The sequence below is a fragment of the Brachionichthys hirsutus genome, chromosome 16 (genome assembly GCF_040956055.1).
Source record: "Brachionichthys hirsutus isolate HB-005 chromosome 16, CSIRO-AGI_Bhir_v1, whole genome shotgun sequence".
NCBI classification, from domain to species: Eukaryota; Metazoa; Chordata; class Actinopteri; order Lophiiformes; family Brachionichthyidae; genus Brachionichthys; species Brachionichthys hirsutus.
Genome location: NC_090912.1, coordinates 2,063,505 through 2,075,963, shown reverse-complemented (window position 1 = coordinate 2,075,963; position 12,459 = coordinate 2,063,505). Strand labels below are relative to the sequence as shown.

General features: G+C 48.9%; 2 protein-coding genes across 2 annotated transcripts; both read left to right on the top strand.

Annotated features, from left to right (window-relative positions):
- Positions 1-450: 450 nt before the first annotated feature.
- Positions 451-1,346, top strand: hcrt (hypocretin (orexin) neuropeptide precursor). The gene is made up of 2 exons (XM_068750465.1): positions 451-501; positions 978-1,346. Exons 1-2 carry the CDS (start codon positions 451-453, stop codon positions 1,344-1,346), a joined length of 420 nt encoding a protein of 139 aa, XP_068606566.1.
- A 786-nt stretch (positions 1,347-2,132) lies between these two features.
- On the top strand, positions 2,133-11,982 carry kcnh4a (potassium voltage-gated channel, subfamily H (eag-related), member 4a). The gene is made up of 15 exons (XM_068749742.1): positions 2,133-2,208; positions 5,354-5,587; positions 5,653-5,784; positions 5,937-6,073; positions 6,234-6,486; positions 7,285-7,442; positions 7,611-7,818; positions 7,889-8,083; positions 8,159-8,358; positions 9,282-9,531; positions 9,618-9,843; positions 10,239-10,583; positions 10,663-10,742; positions 10,844-10,920; positions 11,020-11,982. The coding sequence occupies exons 1-15, from the start codon at positions 2,133-2,135 to the stop codon at positions 11,980-11,982; spliced, it is 3,534 nt and encodes a 1,177-aa protein (XP_068605843.1).
- Positions 11,983-12,459: the final 477 nt, after the last annotated feature.

Sequence of the window (12,459 nt, the reverse complement as noted above, 5' to 3'; positions counted from 1 at the left end):
ATAGGGTATGAGTATGAACATGATGCGCCGGAACGAGAAGGTTTCACATGCGCCTTTTGTGACGGAGGACAAAGACCCTCATTAGTTTGACCTTTGAAGGAGCTCGTCATTAGAAAGGAGAATGCCGCTCCATTTATTTTTACTTGCACAAGTCGCCGAGTACGTTCCCTAATTCTGCACCTAGTGGTGCGTTTTTTTATGGCGTGTGATAGTAAATATGCAGCAACAAAGGAATACCAGTCGTTCCCGAGAAGCACCTAGGAGATCATCCGCCGCAGGAGGCTAATTAGCGGCGGCGGCCATTCAAATGAACAAGAAAGGAGAGAAACAAGAGAGTTCAGGGTTTGGTTTTTGTGTGTGTGTCACATTCCCGGTCGGCCTGAATGACGTCCACCAGAATAATATAAAAGACGCTCGTCTGAGGGTCCGAGGAACCGACTTCACGAGACGATGACCTGGTTCCACGCCAACTCCCCGAGAGACTCCAGGATGCCCCAGAGGGTAAGATTTTATTCACAACGGAGGCAGCTGACTTTGAAGTATGTTTTATATATTTTTTTGTGTTTATAAATTTAATTATGTGGATTTTCTTTTTTTTGATTCTTTTTGTTATTCCTTGTTTGGTCTGTGATTATGATATTTTTTTAATTAATTTAATCAGGATTAACACATTTTGCACAAATTTAATCTAGAGAAAATATATTCTCTTGGATTGGGCATTTATTTCATATATACGCACATAATTATATGAAATGCTCCTTTCACCTTTCGCCTGTATGCATAAGTGTTTTAATCGTTTTCGTATCCTTGACTTAAAAGTTATGATTTTAACATGTATTATTTCTCATTGAAATTGTCTGACATGTATTTCTGTGTATTGATCATGGATATTAAAGTAAATAATGTTTACCCGGCGACATGCTGAGGATTATTCAGGTCATACATCTTATTCCTCTGTCTCTTTGGCCCGGCAGCAGAAACTCCTGCCGCTGGTCGTGATGCTGCTGCTGTCCCCGGTGGCCTGCGATGATCGAACTGTATCCGAGTGCTGCTGCCAGTCGCCTCGCTCCTGTCGCCTCTACGTGCTGCTGTGTCACTCCGACAGGAACGCCTCGGGGCCGCCGCTCACGGGTGACGCCGCCGCCGGCATTCTCACCCTGGGTAAAAGGAGAGAGGAGGAGGATCACTTGCAGAGCCGACTCCATCTGCTCCTCAACGGATCCAGAAACCAGGCGGCGGGGATCCTGACTATGGGGAAGAGGACTGGGAAGAGGGACGGAGAGAGACGACACATGGAGCGGATGAGTCGGTGGAGAAGTTCGGCGCCGCTCGCTGTTTCAAGCTGAAGACAGGACGGTTCAAGCTCATTGGGACTTGTGATCAATATCTGATCAATATGTGTATTTACAGATAATATATACGTTTGTGTATCCTATATGGAAACGGATTCATGGTGTAATAAGATTACACAAAACTGGACACGTGTCTTTCATTCATTCTTGGAAGGTTTGGGCTAAATATTTGATCTTCTTTTAAGAGAGTGAGCTCAGGCAAACTTTCCTCCGAGCTTGCAGCTCAGCGACTTTCACAGGGAGGGGTCAAAGGTCAAAGGTGTGTGTGTGTGAGTGTCGGTATCAAAGATATAAAATATGGTGATGTAGATACACACACACACACATATTGGAATGGAAGGCAGATATGGAAAGAAAAGAGTGATTTCTGATGGGAGAGAACTTACAAATACACAATGAGCAGCGAGGGGGATGGTTGTGGAAGAGCGAGGGAGGGAGGGAATGAGAGAGAGAGAGAGAGAGAGCGATGGCAGGAACCACGGTGAGATGCTGTAGCTGGGAGGAGAGGGATGCAGAGAGGAGCTGCAGACAATGCGACGCCTCGGAGCCGCCTCAAAAGGAGGACGAGACGTTTCTGCTCTGTGGAAGTTGCTCGTTTTCTCTCTGAAATATAGAATACAGAACTAAACAAAACAAAAGCAAACTTGTGCTGCCCCAGAGCATCGTGGAGGAGCTGAAAGAGCAGGAGGGGACGCCACCGTGGGTCTTTTTCAGGGAATACCATAAGAAACTGGTGGGAACGGTTCGGAAGTCTGCAGCTTTCCTTCAATCCGGGACGAGATGCCTGTGATGAAGGGCCTCCTCGCGCCACAAAACACCTTCCTGGATACCATCGGCAAACACTTTGATGGCACCCGTGAGTATAGAAACTGTCACGCGAAGTCCACTGTGGCTTTTTTGTAGCCCGTTTTTTAAGAGAGTGAAAAACGCCGCTGTCACCAAATGTGTCCAAGAGCAGTGGCATCCAATTATCCGACTGCAAGTTGTGAATGAGAACCAGAGCTGGAAATGGAGACGGACGGCGTAGCCGGGAAAGATATATTGGAAGTGATGTGACACTTGCTGAGCCAACAGGAAGACTCATTGTTAGAATCTTAGATTAAAAATATTAATGAATAAATAAAGAAGCAAAGAAGTAATCTGTCATAATACTTTGATAATTGCTCAATTCATTCAAATTCTTTCAGAATTATTTAAGAACTCCTTAAAGAACTGGACAGAAGTGCCTCGGCAATATGAATTAGCTGTGTTTTATGTTGATTAACCTCTGGTAAGGTTTCATACATCTAGGGGCAGTAGTTCACCTGGTTAACCTTCCTGCTGACCTCTGCCCGACCTCTGAGGCTTTGCTCAGTCCCAGTATGCATCCAGTCGTTTACTGTGATGTCACAACCCTAACCCGAACCCATTCACCCATGGTCATAGTCACAGTCCAGACACAAACTAGTACTAGCGCTGCAGCTAACTGTGCTAAATGTAGCAACGTCGACCTTCATGTTTTACACGTTTCCGCTTTAATCAAGAAAAAAAAGGAAAGGAGCGTAGAATGAAATCCTTTGAAAGCAAAATTAAAGGTTTACAGTTTTTTTATTGTATTCTTGGTAGCTTTTTTTAAAGGATTTAAAGTCAGCCAGACAGGAGAGGTGAAGCTAAGCATGAGGTCGATGCTAACAAGGCAGCAGCGCTCCTATTGCAAAAACCGCCAATTTGTTGTTGCTGAAAATAGATTCATCAGAAGCGAGTTTGTTTTGGCACCTCATTTAATTATCGCAATTCCAACGGAGACTGCAATTAAATAATTGCACGACTGCCTCCATCGAAAACCTTTGAAGCACTGCGAAGCTGATGAGACAACGTTTCACTGACATTTTATAAATATCGCGTTCAGATTTTTTTTTTCTTTCCTTCTTCTTTCCGGAACACGACTGAAGGCGTGACGACACGTCCGCGGGTCCGATTGAACATGTCCTTGACCGTTTGGCAGATTCCCAGACACATTGGGACGGCGCTCTCTTTGTCTGTAGCACGAATCCATTCTGTTTTTCACGCCGTCTTGCTGTTGCTTTGTCCTCGACACCGGCTGAGTGGGAGGTGAAGGGTCCGACCGGCAACAGATGGCCTTTAGACGCTCCGAAGTCTAAAGTCACACTTACAAAATCTAAAACTGTGTTTTGTTTTTAACTTGGTGAACCGAGGCGAGGTATTATAGAACCAGATTTATCATTTGTCTCGGACCCCGTGGTGGAAAGCTGCGTCTATTTCTAACCCCTGCTTGTCAGGCCTCCTCCTGATTGCTCGGGGAGGTGCTGGAATGGTGTGTGTTTTTTTTTTTTTTTTTTTTGCTCCTGTTCATAAGTGCAGTAAGGGATAATTAGCCATACAGAGCACTGTGTCTGAATGACAGAAGGGAGAACGCCCAGCCAAAACAATGGAAAAGTCGCCGCGAGTAAGTTTCACACGCACAATTCTTCGGCCTGTCAAAGCAAACCGTCTTCTGCCTTTGAACTACAGGCAGCTTAGAGGAACTGGCAGTGGCGGGAAAAGTAAGAAGGACGTGGAGGAAAAAATAACTTGGTGCCGGGTGGCGCTAACGGATCCAGCCTAGATCTTCCCCTGAAGGTTGCGCTGACACGTGTTAAAGCAAATGCATGTCGTCAATCGGATTAATGAAGCCGTAATCGGGCTCGCAGGTTGATTCTATTTCGTGCAGGTACTTTTTTTGGGGCTGGATCTGTGCTTCGGAGTCTCGTTAGCTCTGAAGGTGACAAATTGCAGCGTTGCCATATGCTTCATTCCTTGCTGCAATAATTGCTATGGCAACTCAAGCGTGGAACGATGTCAGTGTAACTTTGTTGGGAGATTAACTGCACCCTTTATCCGGTGTATTCACACACATCCCTAATTGCCTGTCTTTTTCCTCTGCAACATGGACTTGCTAACGCCCCCCCCCCCCCCCCAAAACAACCGAAGTGGGCAAGATAAAGAACAGTCCCCGAGTCAATGTCACTTTCAGGATCAGCACTGTGGACAGCTCCATAGGATATAGGATATGGAGCTGTCCACAGTGCTGAAGTCCACTTCACTTTAATGAGTTAGAAAGACAAATGCTGATGTATTTATGGAATAAGGGCTCAAACCAGAAGTTTTATTATAAGACGCCTAACCTTTTAAGTATTTTCCGGATGAATTTAAATATTAAAAAAAATATTTACAGCGAAATTTATTTCACTGTCGTTGGGCAGAGCGGAAAAGGGATTGGGCGAAATATACAAATTATGTAAGAGGAACAAGAAAAACACAGACACTAAACCCTCAGCGCCCTGGCAAATGTTGAGCCCACGCACACACTTATGGAAATGTGAGGCGATGCAATTCAACAGATCACACAAAGAGGTTGAGGCGGCTGGCGCATCTTCACGTGTACGACCGATAGCTCCGATCTAAACCCGCTGGGGGGGTGAAATCGTTCTCCCAGCTGGGGTGAGGAACGCCCGTACCTGAGGGAGGAGCTTGGATGCGTTGAAGAAGGAACGTCTCCTTGCTGAGCTTGTGGCCACCAGGATAAGAGAACGGATGAAGGAGACACTCTTTTCAACATTTTCTTTTATGCAACATGAAATAGTGTGTGTGTGTTTTCCGTGGTAGCCTCGGTGAGGCTTCGGCCCCCCCCCCCCATAGAGTCAGCTGGAGCCTTGCAAAAATCCATCGACTTCAAATCGCTCTCAGATGTGCACTTGACGAGTTCAGGGCTCTGAGTCGAAAGCAAATAAAACGGCTCAGATAAAATGAGAACAAAAAGTTCTTTCCTGTTTGCAAATCTGCAAACAAATCTGGAGAGAATAGAAAAGGTTAAAGAGACGAGTCGAGGAAATCGGCTGCCTGGCCTGAAGGATTTCCGAGCTGCTCAATAACGCGTAACCCTTCCCCCACCCTTCATTCGGTCGTTTCCATCCCTCCTCCACCGATGGCTTTACCTCCAACCTCTCACTCCCCCCTCACAGACAGTAACTTCCTCCTGGGAAACGCCCAGGGCCGCCACGGATACCCCGTCGTTTACTGCTCCGACGGCTTCTGCGAGCTGACCGGCTTTGCTCGCACCGAGGTGATGCAGAAGACTTGCGCCTGCAGCTTCCTGCACGGCGCCGAGACCAGCGAGAGCGTGATCCAGCGGGTGCACAAGGCCCTGGAGGGCCAGCAGGAATACCAGGGCCAGATCTGCTTCTACAGGAAAACCGGTGAGGACGGCTTTAAATCCCATCGCCGGTTGGTCTACTCTTGGTTAACTTACTCTCATCCTCAGGAAGTGCATTTTTGTGCCTCCTGGATATTGTGCCGATTAAAAACGAGAAAGGCGAAGTGGTGCTGTTCCTCTTGTCCTTCAAAGACCTCGGCGAATCCTTACGGAAGCGCCACGCCTGCAGCCCGGAAGGCGGTGAGGCCCGTCTACTCTTATTTACCTTCCAAAGCTGTGCTTCATTCTAGACTGTCTTAACTTCACATTTCCATTCTGCAGCATCTATTCTTGGAATCTGAGGTGGAAACGGACTGAATTGAAACTGCGTTTGTATTTTTATTTGCACACAGGTTTGCCGGAGGTCGCCGGCCAGTGCCGGAAAACCAATCAATCCGGCTTTTCTCAAACTCACCGGAGGGGCAGGGCCGCTCTCCAACAAATGGCCGACCTGTTCACCAAAAGGGGCAAAAGCAAGCTGACCAATAATGTGAGCGCAATTAAAGCCGTTATTTACAGTAAACAGCAGAGCATCGTGGGAAGGTGTCGAAACGGAGCTGCACAGACATGGCCACCTCCACCCAGGGACATACGTTTGTAATTGCCCTCCACCAGTGGGGCGGATGCTGTAACACTTGCGTCTTTTTCAGAGCGTGTTTCAGAAACCGACCCTTCCGGAGTACAAGGTGGCGGCCGTGACGAAGTCGCGCTTCATCCTGCTGCACTACAGCATCTCCAAGGCGCTGTGGGACTGCCTCATCCTGCTGGCGACCTTCTACGTGGCCGTCGCCGTGCCTTACGACATCTGCTTCGTCAGTCACGACGAGGGCGGCGAGCGCCCCTCGATTGTCAGTCAGAGCACCATAGGCACCGACATTGCCGTGGAGATGCTCTTCATCCTCGGTACGATCGTTTCAGATTTGAAACAGCTTCATCCTTCTTTCAGAAAGATAAATGTTGCACATTTCCAATGTTTGCACGACTGACGTCTTCGGCGTCTTGAAGAGACTTAAAAACATTAAATATATTCCACTGCAGCTGCAGCGGTTTCCCTGGCGATGGCTAGCATATAACTAAACCTCCTACCTTTCCTCGCCCACTCATCGTGTCTCTGTTGCCCTAGGTTACCAATCGTAATTAGATTCTCTCACTTCGTCCTGCAGTTTAGTCAAAAAGAGGTGCAATGGCGCATCTGTCATGAGGTCGACCCCCCCCTTACTAAGTTTGTCTGGGGGCCGGCAGTGACTTTCATCCTCAAGTCTTCTTGACAAATCCCTTTGAATAAAATCGTGAATGAAATAGTGAACTGTTTGGACGCAACAGCCGGAACCATGAACAACCGGATCCAGACCTGGGATTGTGAAATTATATATAATTTTATATATTTGGAAGGAGGGATTGCTTTTAATACATATTAAAATCTGGCACAAAAACACAACATCTAAGTAAAACGCCATCGCCATGGAGACGTTCCGCGAATGTGCACTATGCCCTTGAGGCGCTGTTGCAACGTTCGCGGTGGTACTAAAGGGAATGCCGACAGAATTCGCCTTGACGCCTTTGACAAACAACATTCTCAGGAATGGATTTTGACAGGAAGTTTTCATTGACTTTGAAAGTGACATTTCTTTCGGCGTCGTTTCATTGGACGTCCCACGCTTCTTCCTCACGTGTCGCTATTCGGTGCCTCCTCCTTTGCAGACATCGTTCTAAATTTCCGCACCACCTACGTGAGCCAGTCCGGTCAGGTGGTGTACGACGCCAGATCCATCTACCTCCACTACTGCACCACTTGGTTCTTCGTGGATCTGATCGCCGCGCTGCCCTTTGACCTCCTCTACGCTTTCAACATCACAGTTGTGAGTTTCGAGTGTCGCAGTCCTTGGATGTAATCCATGCGAACGGATTTCCCTGTTCCTTTAACGATCATCCGGCGGCGTCCTTTGCATGTTTGATTCACCGGATAAAAGCCGCTACTTCTCAACGATGATTTTTTTACCTGCTCGCTCTGCTCTCCTTGCCCACAGACCTCGCTGGTGCACTTGCTGAAGACGGTTCGCCTGCTGCGTCTGCTGCGCCTGCTGCAGAAACTGGACCGCTACTCGCAGTACAGCGCCGTGGTGCTGACCCTGCTCATGTCCGTGTTTGCCCTGCTGGCCCACTGGATGGCCTGCGTCTGGTACGTCATCGGACGCAAGGAGATCGAGAGCAGCGACCCCGTCACCTGGGACATAGGTGAGGCCTTTGTCTTTCTTGTTTCGTTCACCTTAAATTCACCTGCGAACGTCTGACCGCGTCCATCCAGGCTGGCTCCAGGAGCTGGGGAAGCGTCTGGAGACGCCGTTCATCAACAGCACCGCGGGCGGGCCCTCCGTGCCCAGCGCCTACATCGCCTCCCTCTACTTCACCCTCAGCAGCCTCACCAGCGTCGGATTTGGCAACGTGTGTGCCAACACGGACGCGGAGAAGATCTTCTCCATCTGCATCATGCTCATGGGGGGTGAGCCGACCGTTTAGCCCAAACATTGAATCAAATACGAGAAGACCGTAACGCTGCTTCCTCCGTCGCCTCCAGCCCTGATGCACGCCGTGGTCTTCGGCAACGTGACGGCCATCATCCAGCGCATGTACTCCAGGCGCTCCCTCTACCACACCCGGATGAAGGATCTGAAGGACTTCATCCGGGTGCACCGGCTGCCCCAACAGCTGAAGCAAAGGATGCTGGAGTACTTTCAGGCCACCTGGTCGGTCAATAACGGCATCAACGCCAACGAGGTGGGCGAGGGATCCAAACGTAGGCCTTTTCGGATGAACTCAGTGTGTTTGATTGTGCAGGAGACACCCCCCCCCCTCCTCTCCCTGTGGTGAGGAGATCGTTTCCACATCCAGAAATGTCATCCTTCAAAATGTGGGTCGCCTCAAATCCTCCGGAGTCTCATTCTATTTCTTTAAGTAGACGACGTGTCACAAATGGAACTTGACGCGACCACAGAGCTCAGAGACGTTCTCTGCGATTACACGAGTGGGGATTGAAATAGAAAGAGCTCTTTACACCCTCGTTGCCACCATATGCAGATAATTAAATCGGCATTAAAGTTAACAGTCGCCCCCCCCCCCCCGCGGCTTCCCAGAATACGCTCCATTTCACACCTCGTGTCTTCACACGTCCCCGGGAGATTGTCAACCTTTAAAACCCGGAAACGTGTTTGAATCCTTTTCAATGGTGGCAAAAATATCGGTTTAAGGTGAATAAAAAATACATGTAAATGTATTTTATTCAATGAACTAGAGGAACAAAAAGAGACGAGGTGAAAGAGGATAGAAGATAAGAAAAAGCTCCCTGCTTGTTCCTGGGCCTCGTTTACAGCAGATGTCCCTCAGCCTCGTTTTCCAGTCGCCTCTTAGCTGCCGGCGACTTGAGCCACAGTTTTTTTGGTACGATCTTTAAAATCCATGCCAAAAAAACAAAAAAAAAATCCCTCAATCACATCCTGCCATTTGCACAAACCATTGGTGGATGAAATTCCGACAGCATTCCAAACAGAGACATCATTTGGAAACTGTGTTCCCTCTGTTGCCTTTCGTGGGTCGTCGTTTTGTGTAAAAGCAGCCAAACACATCCGTAAATAAACTTGTATTTGCTCGTTAGTAAAAGAATAACTCGGACATGTTGTCCCTCCCGTCCCGTTTCTTCTCAGCTGCTGCATGACTTCCCGGATGAACTGCGAGCTGACATCGCCATGCATCTGAACAAAGACATCCTGCAGCTGCCCGTGTTCGAACGAGCCAGCAGGGGCTGCCTGCGCTCCCTGTCCCTGCACATCAAGACCTCCTTCTGTGCACCGGGGGAGTACCTCTTACGCCACGGAGACGCCCTACAAGCCAACTATTTCGTCTGCTCCGGCTCCCTGGAGGTCCTGAAAGAGGGCGTGGTCCAGGCGATCCTAGGTGGGTTTCCTCAGACTATGGAACATTTTCTTCCTGATCTTTCTACTTTTTTTTTCTTATTATATGGACCTTCTTGATTCCTGCAGGTAAAGGCGACCTTATTGGGGCGGACCTACCGGAACGTGATGAGGTGATCAAGACCAACGCGGACGTGAAGGCGCTGACCTATTGTGACCTCCAGTACATCAGCGTGAGGGCCTTGAGGGAGGTGCTGGAGCTGTACCCGGAGTACGGCAGCCGGTTCAGCGCCGACATCCACCACAACCTCACCTACAACCTGCGGGAGGGCTGCGAGGCCGATGTAAGGAACAGGCGATTTCAATACATGCTACTTAACGGCACTTTTATTTAACCGCCAAATGCAGAATGTCTCTTTTGTTTCATTTTGCCTTTAAATGTCTCTAGGGAGGGACAAAGATTCCGTGGTCTTCCATGCCGCCTCAGGTACGGGTGCCTCATTAAGGTCATTTCTTCCGCCTTAACTATTATGTACATTGTGAGGAATTAGTTCCGCCTGAATTGAAAACCTGCAGTAAACGCAGGAAGTGGCACCTTGCCTGCGAGGAATCGGGTGCATAGCTGAGAAAACGGTGGATAAAATGGTGCTAATTAATGGGAAATGAAAAGCAATTTTCCATCCAGACTTGAGGAAGGGTTTCGGCTCTTTAAGGCTGTGTGCAAACGTTTCATCCGTTGTCTCTTCAGAGCCGCGCTTCCATGGATCGTAAGCTACCCCGTGTTATTCAGGCCGATGACGCGGAACAGAGCAAAGACAAAGGGCGGCTACCTTTACTGTGTGGAATACGGACCCCTGTTCATCAGCCCCGCCTCAGCCTATTGGGGGAGGAGCTTCCACACAATTCGCTCCGCCCCTGTCGATCACCCGTCCAGGACGGTCGGGGTCGCAGCCCCTCTCCGCAGCCGTTTCCCAATGAGAAGCTCTCTCCCTCGCTTGTGATGCGACTCACGGTCGACCCCGACGGCGACCTTCGGCCGACCGACCTGCTCATGCCGTCCTTACCTTGCGTTAGCCCGCCGAACCTGAGCCCCAGGTAAGCCGTTCGTCCCGCTCCATCATTCCGTTTGTGCGGCATTTTAATAATCCGAAGCTTGGATTTGTGTCTCCTGCAGGGTCGTGGATGGAATCGAGGACAATGGTCACATGTTTCATTTTAATGTCGAGCGGAACGAGACAAAGACGGATGCAGCAGGTGAGGCGTGAACTTTACAGGGGAGGTCGTAGAAATTTGGGATTGTACGGCTTGTGGTAGGGTGAATGCCCAGCTGTGTTCCTCGACCTGTTCTGTTTCAGACCAGTTCCGGTTCAGTTCTAAAGTCCTTCTGGAGACAGAGGAAGTGAGACAGAGCATCAGCAAACTGAACAAAGAGGTACAGTTGAAAGTAGATCTTGGAATATTAGTATCTATCTGTCTAAGAATGTAAATAAATAAAAAACTACATAACTCTTACCTTTTCTTTTTCTTTCAGGTGAACAATTTGAACCAAGAAGTGTCCAACCTGGCCAATGGGCTCCAAGACATCATGCATTTTCTCCCGTCCCATATGGCCATGCTCCACGGCGCCCCTCCTGTCTCCTCCTATTCCTTTGGCGTACCAATGGCTGCCAGTCCTAGGGTGACTTCCTCCAGCACCTGGCAGCCCCATGTCCCTTTGAAGATCGCCACCGGGCTGCACCTCCATCATGATGCGATCGGCCACCCTGCCAGAAACGTCTGGGGTTGCGGTGGGATGTCTTCTCAGGGCGTTAGTCCCACCTTGCTGCACACCCCAAGCCCCATGTCGCCTTGTTTACACCTGTGCTGTTCTGACAGAGATGGGTCCGCAGCCCACAGGTTGCAAAGCCAGTGCGCAAGTTTTCAAAGCTTCAGAGCGAGTCCGAGCTCCCCCTACGTGACTCACCGGCACGCCCAAGGAGGTCCATCTCTTCTCGCTATCAGCCCCGCCTTCAGGAGCTTCCCATCGATGTGTCAGGCTTCACAGGTGGCATATAACGCCTCTGTCCCCACAGGAAGCAGCACTAACCCTCTCTGCTCCCCAATAAATTCTGCCCACGAGCAAACCAACTCCGAGCCCACGCGTCATCACTCCAACTCCCAGACGCCTATCCATTCCGCTGCCACTCTCGCGGAAAGGCTGCAGTATCACACCACCGTCAGTTCTGTCACCCCGACGGGAGTCCATGCTTCGACATGCACAGGGCACGGCCAGAGCCAGCAGGGCACCAAGCAAAATGAAGCGACGGGATCCAGCTCGAGCCATCTCATACGAGACCTTGCTTGTCCTCTGCTGGGACAAGGAACAGATAAAGATTGCGATGCTCCGCTGTGTCGAGAGAGGACAGACAACACGGAGTTCCAGGGGATGAGCAGTCGTCCTCCAGCTGTAGAAGTCCAGCTACCTCTCTTGGAGGTAAAGAGAATGCAAACCTGATGGCCTCAGTATCGTGACGTGCCTGTGTGTGACGGTGTTGACTTTACTTGGACTTTGGGTGTAGATCAATGGTTGGATTTATAAAGTAAAACTTCACTTGCTATGTTGTTATAGATTCCTCGTGGGTATGCAGAAATTGTATCAGGGTCAGTGTTTATGTCTCAAGGAAGTTTATTGAACTCCAAGTGAGTTACAGCGGTACTGCACCATCTCGTGGCAAGAGTTAGAAACAGCACCCAACAGGCGGCGGATATTTAATCATATTTAGGAGAGGAAAGACAGTTTATATGATACTCATGATTATTCACCTTGAAACTAACTATAATAAAATATACAGAATTTGTATACTGCATGTTTGCATCTGATTTATTTAAGATTTAAATTTTGATCTTCAAAAATACATGTTTGACTAGGAGGTTCTAATTTATAGGAAATAACCCTTTGTTTTTTATTTATTTGCATTTGCTTTTGTTTGTA

Coding starts and splice junctions, on each gene's coding strand:
- kcnh4a (XM_068749742.1), top strand. CDS start 2,133: ATGCCTGTGATGAAGGGCCTCCTCGCGCCACAAAACACCTTCCTGGAT. Junction 9,532..9,617: donor CGTGGTCCAGGCGATCCTAG/GTGGGTTTCCTC, acceptor TGATTCCTGCAG/GTAAAGGCGACCTTATTGGG. Junction 9,844..10,238: donor GAGGCCGATGTAAGGAACAG/GCGATTTCAATA, acceptor GTCTCTTCAGAG/CCGCGCTTCCATGGATCGTA.
- hcrt (XM_068750465.1), top strand. CDS start 451: ATGACCTGGTTCCACGCCAACTCCCCGAGAGACTCCAGGATGCCCCAG. Junction 502..977: donor ACTCCAGGATGCCCCAGAGG/GTAAGATTTTAT, acceptor GCCCGGCAGCAG/AAACTCCTGCCGCTGGTCGT.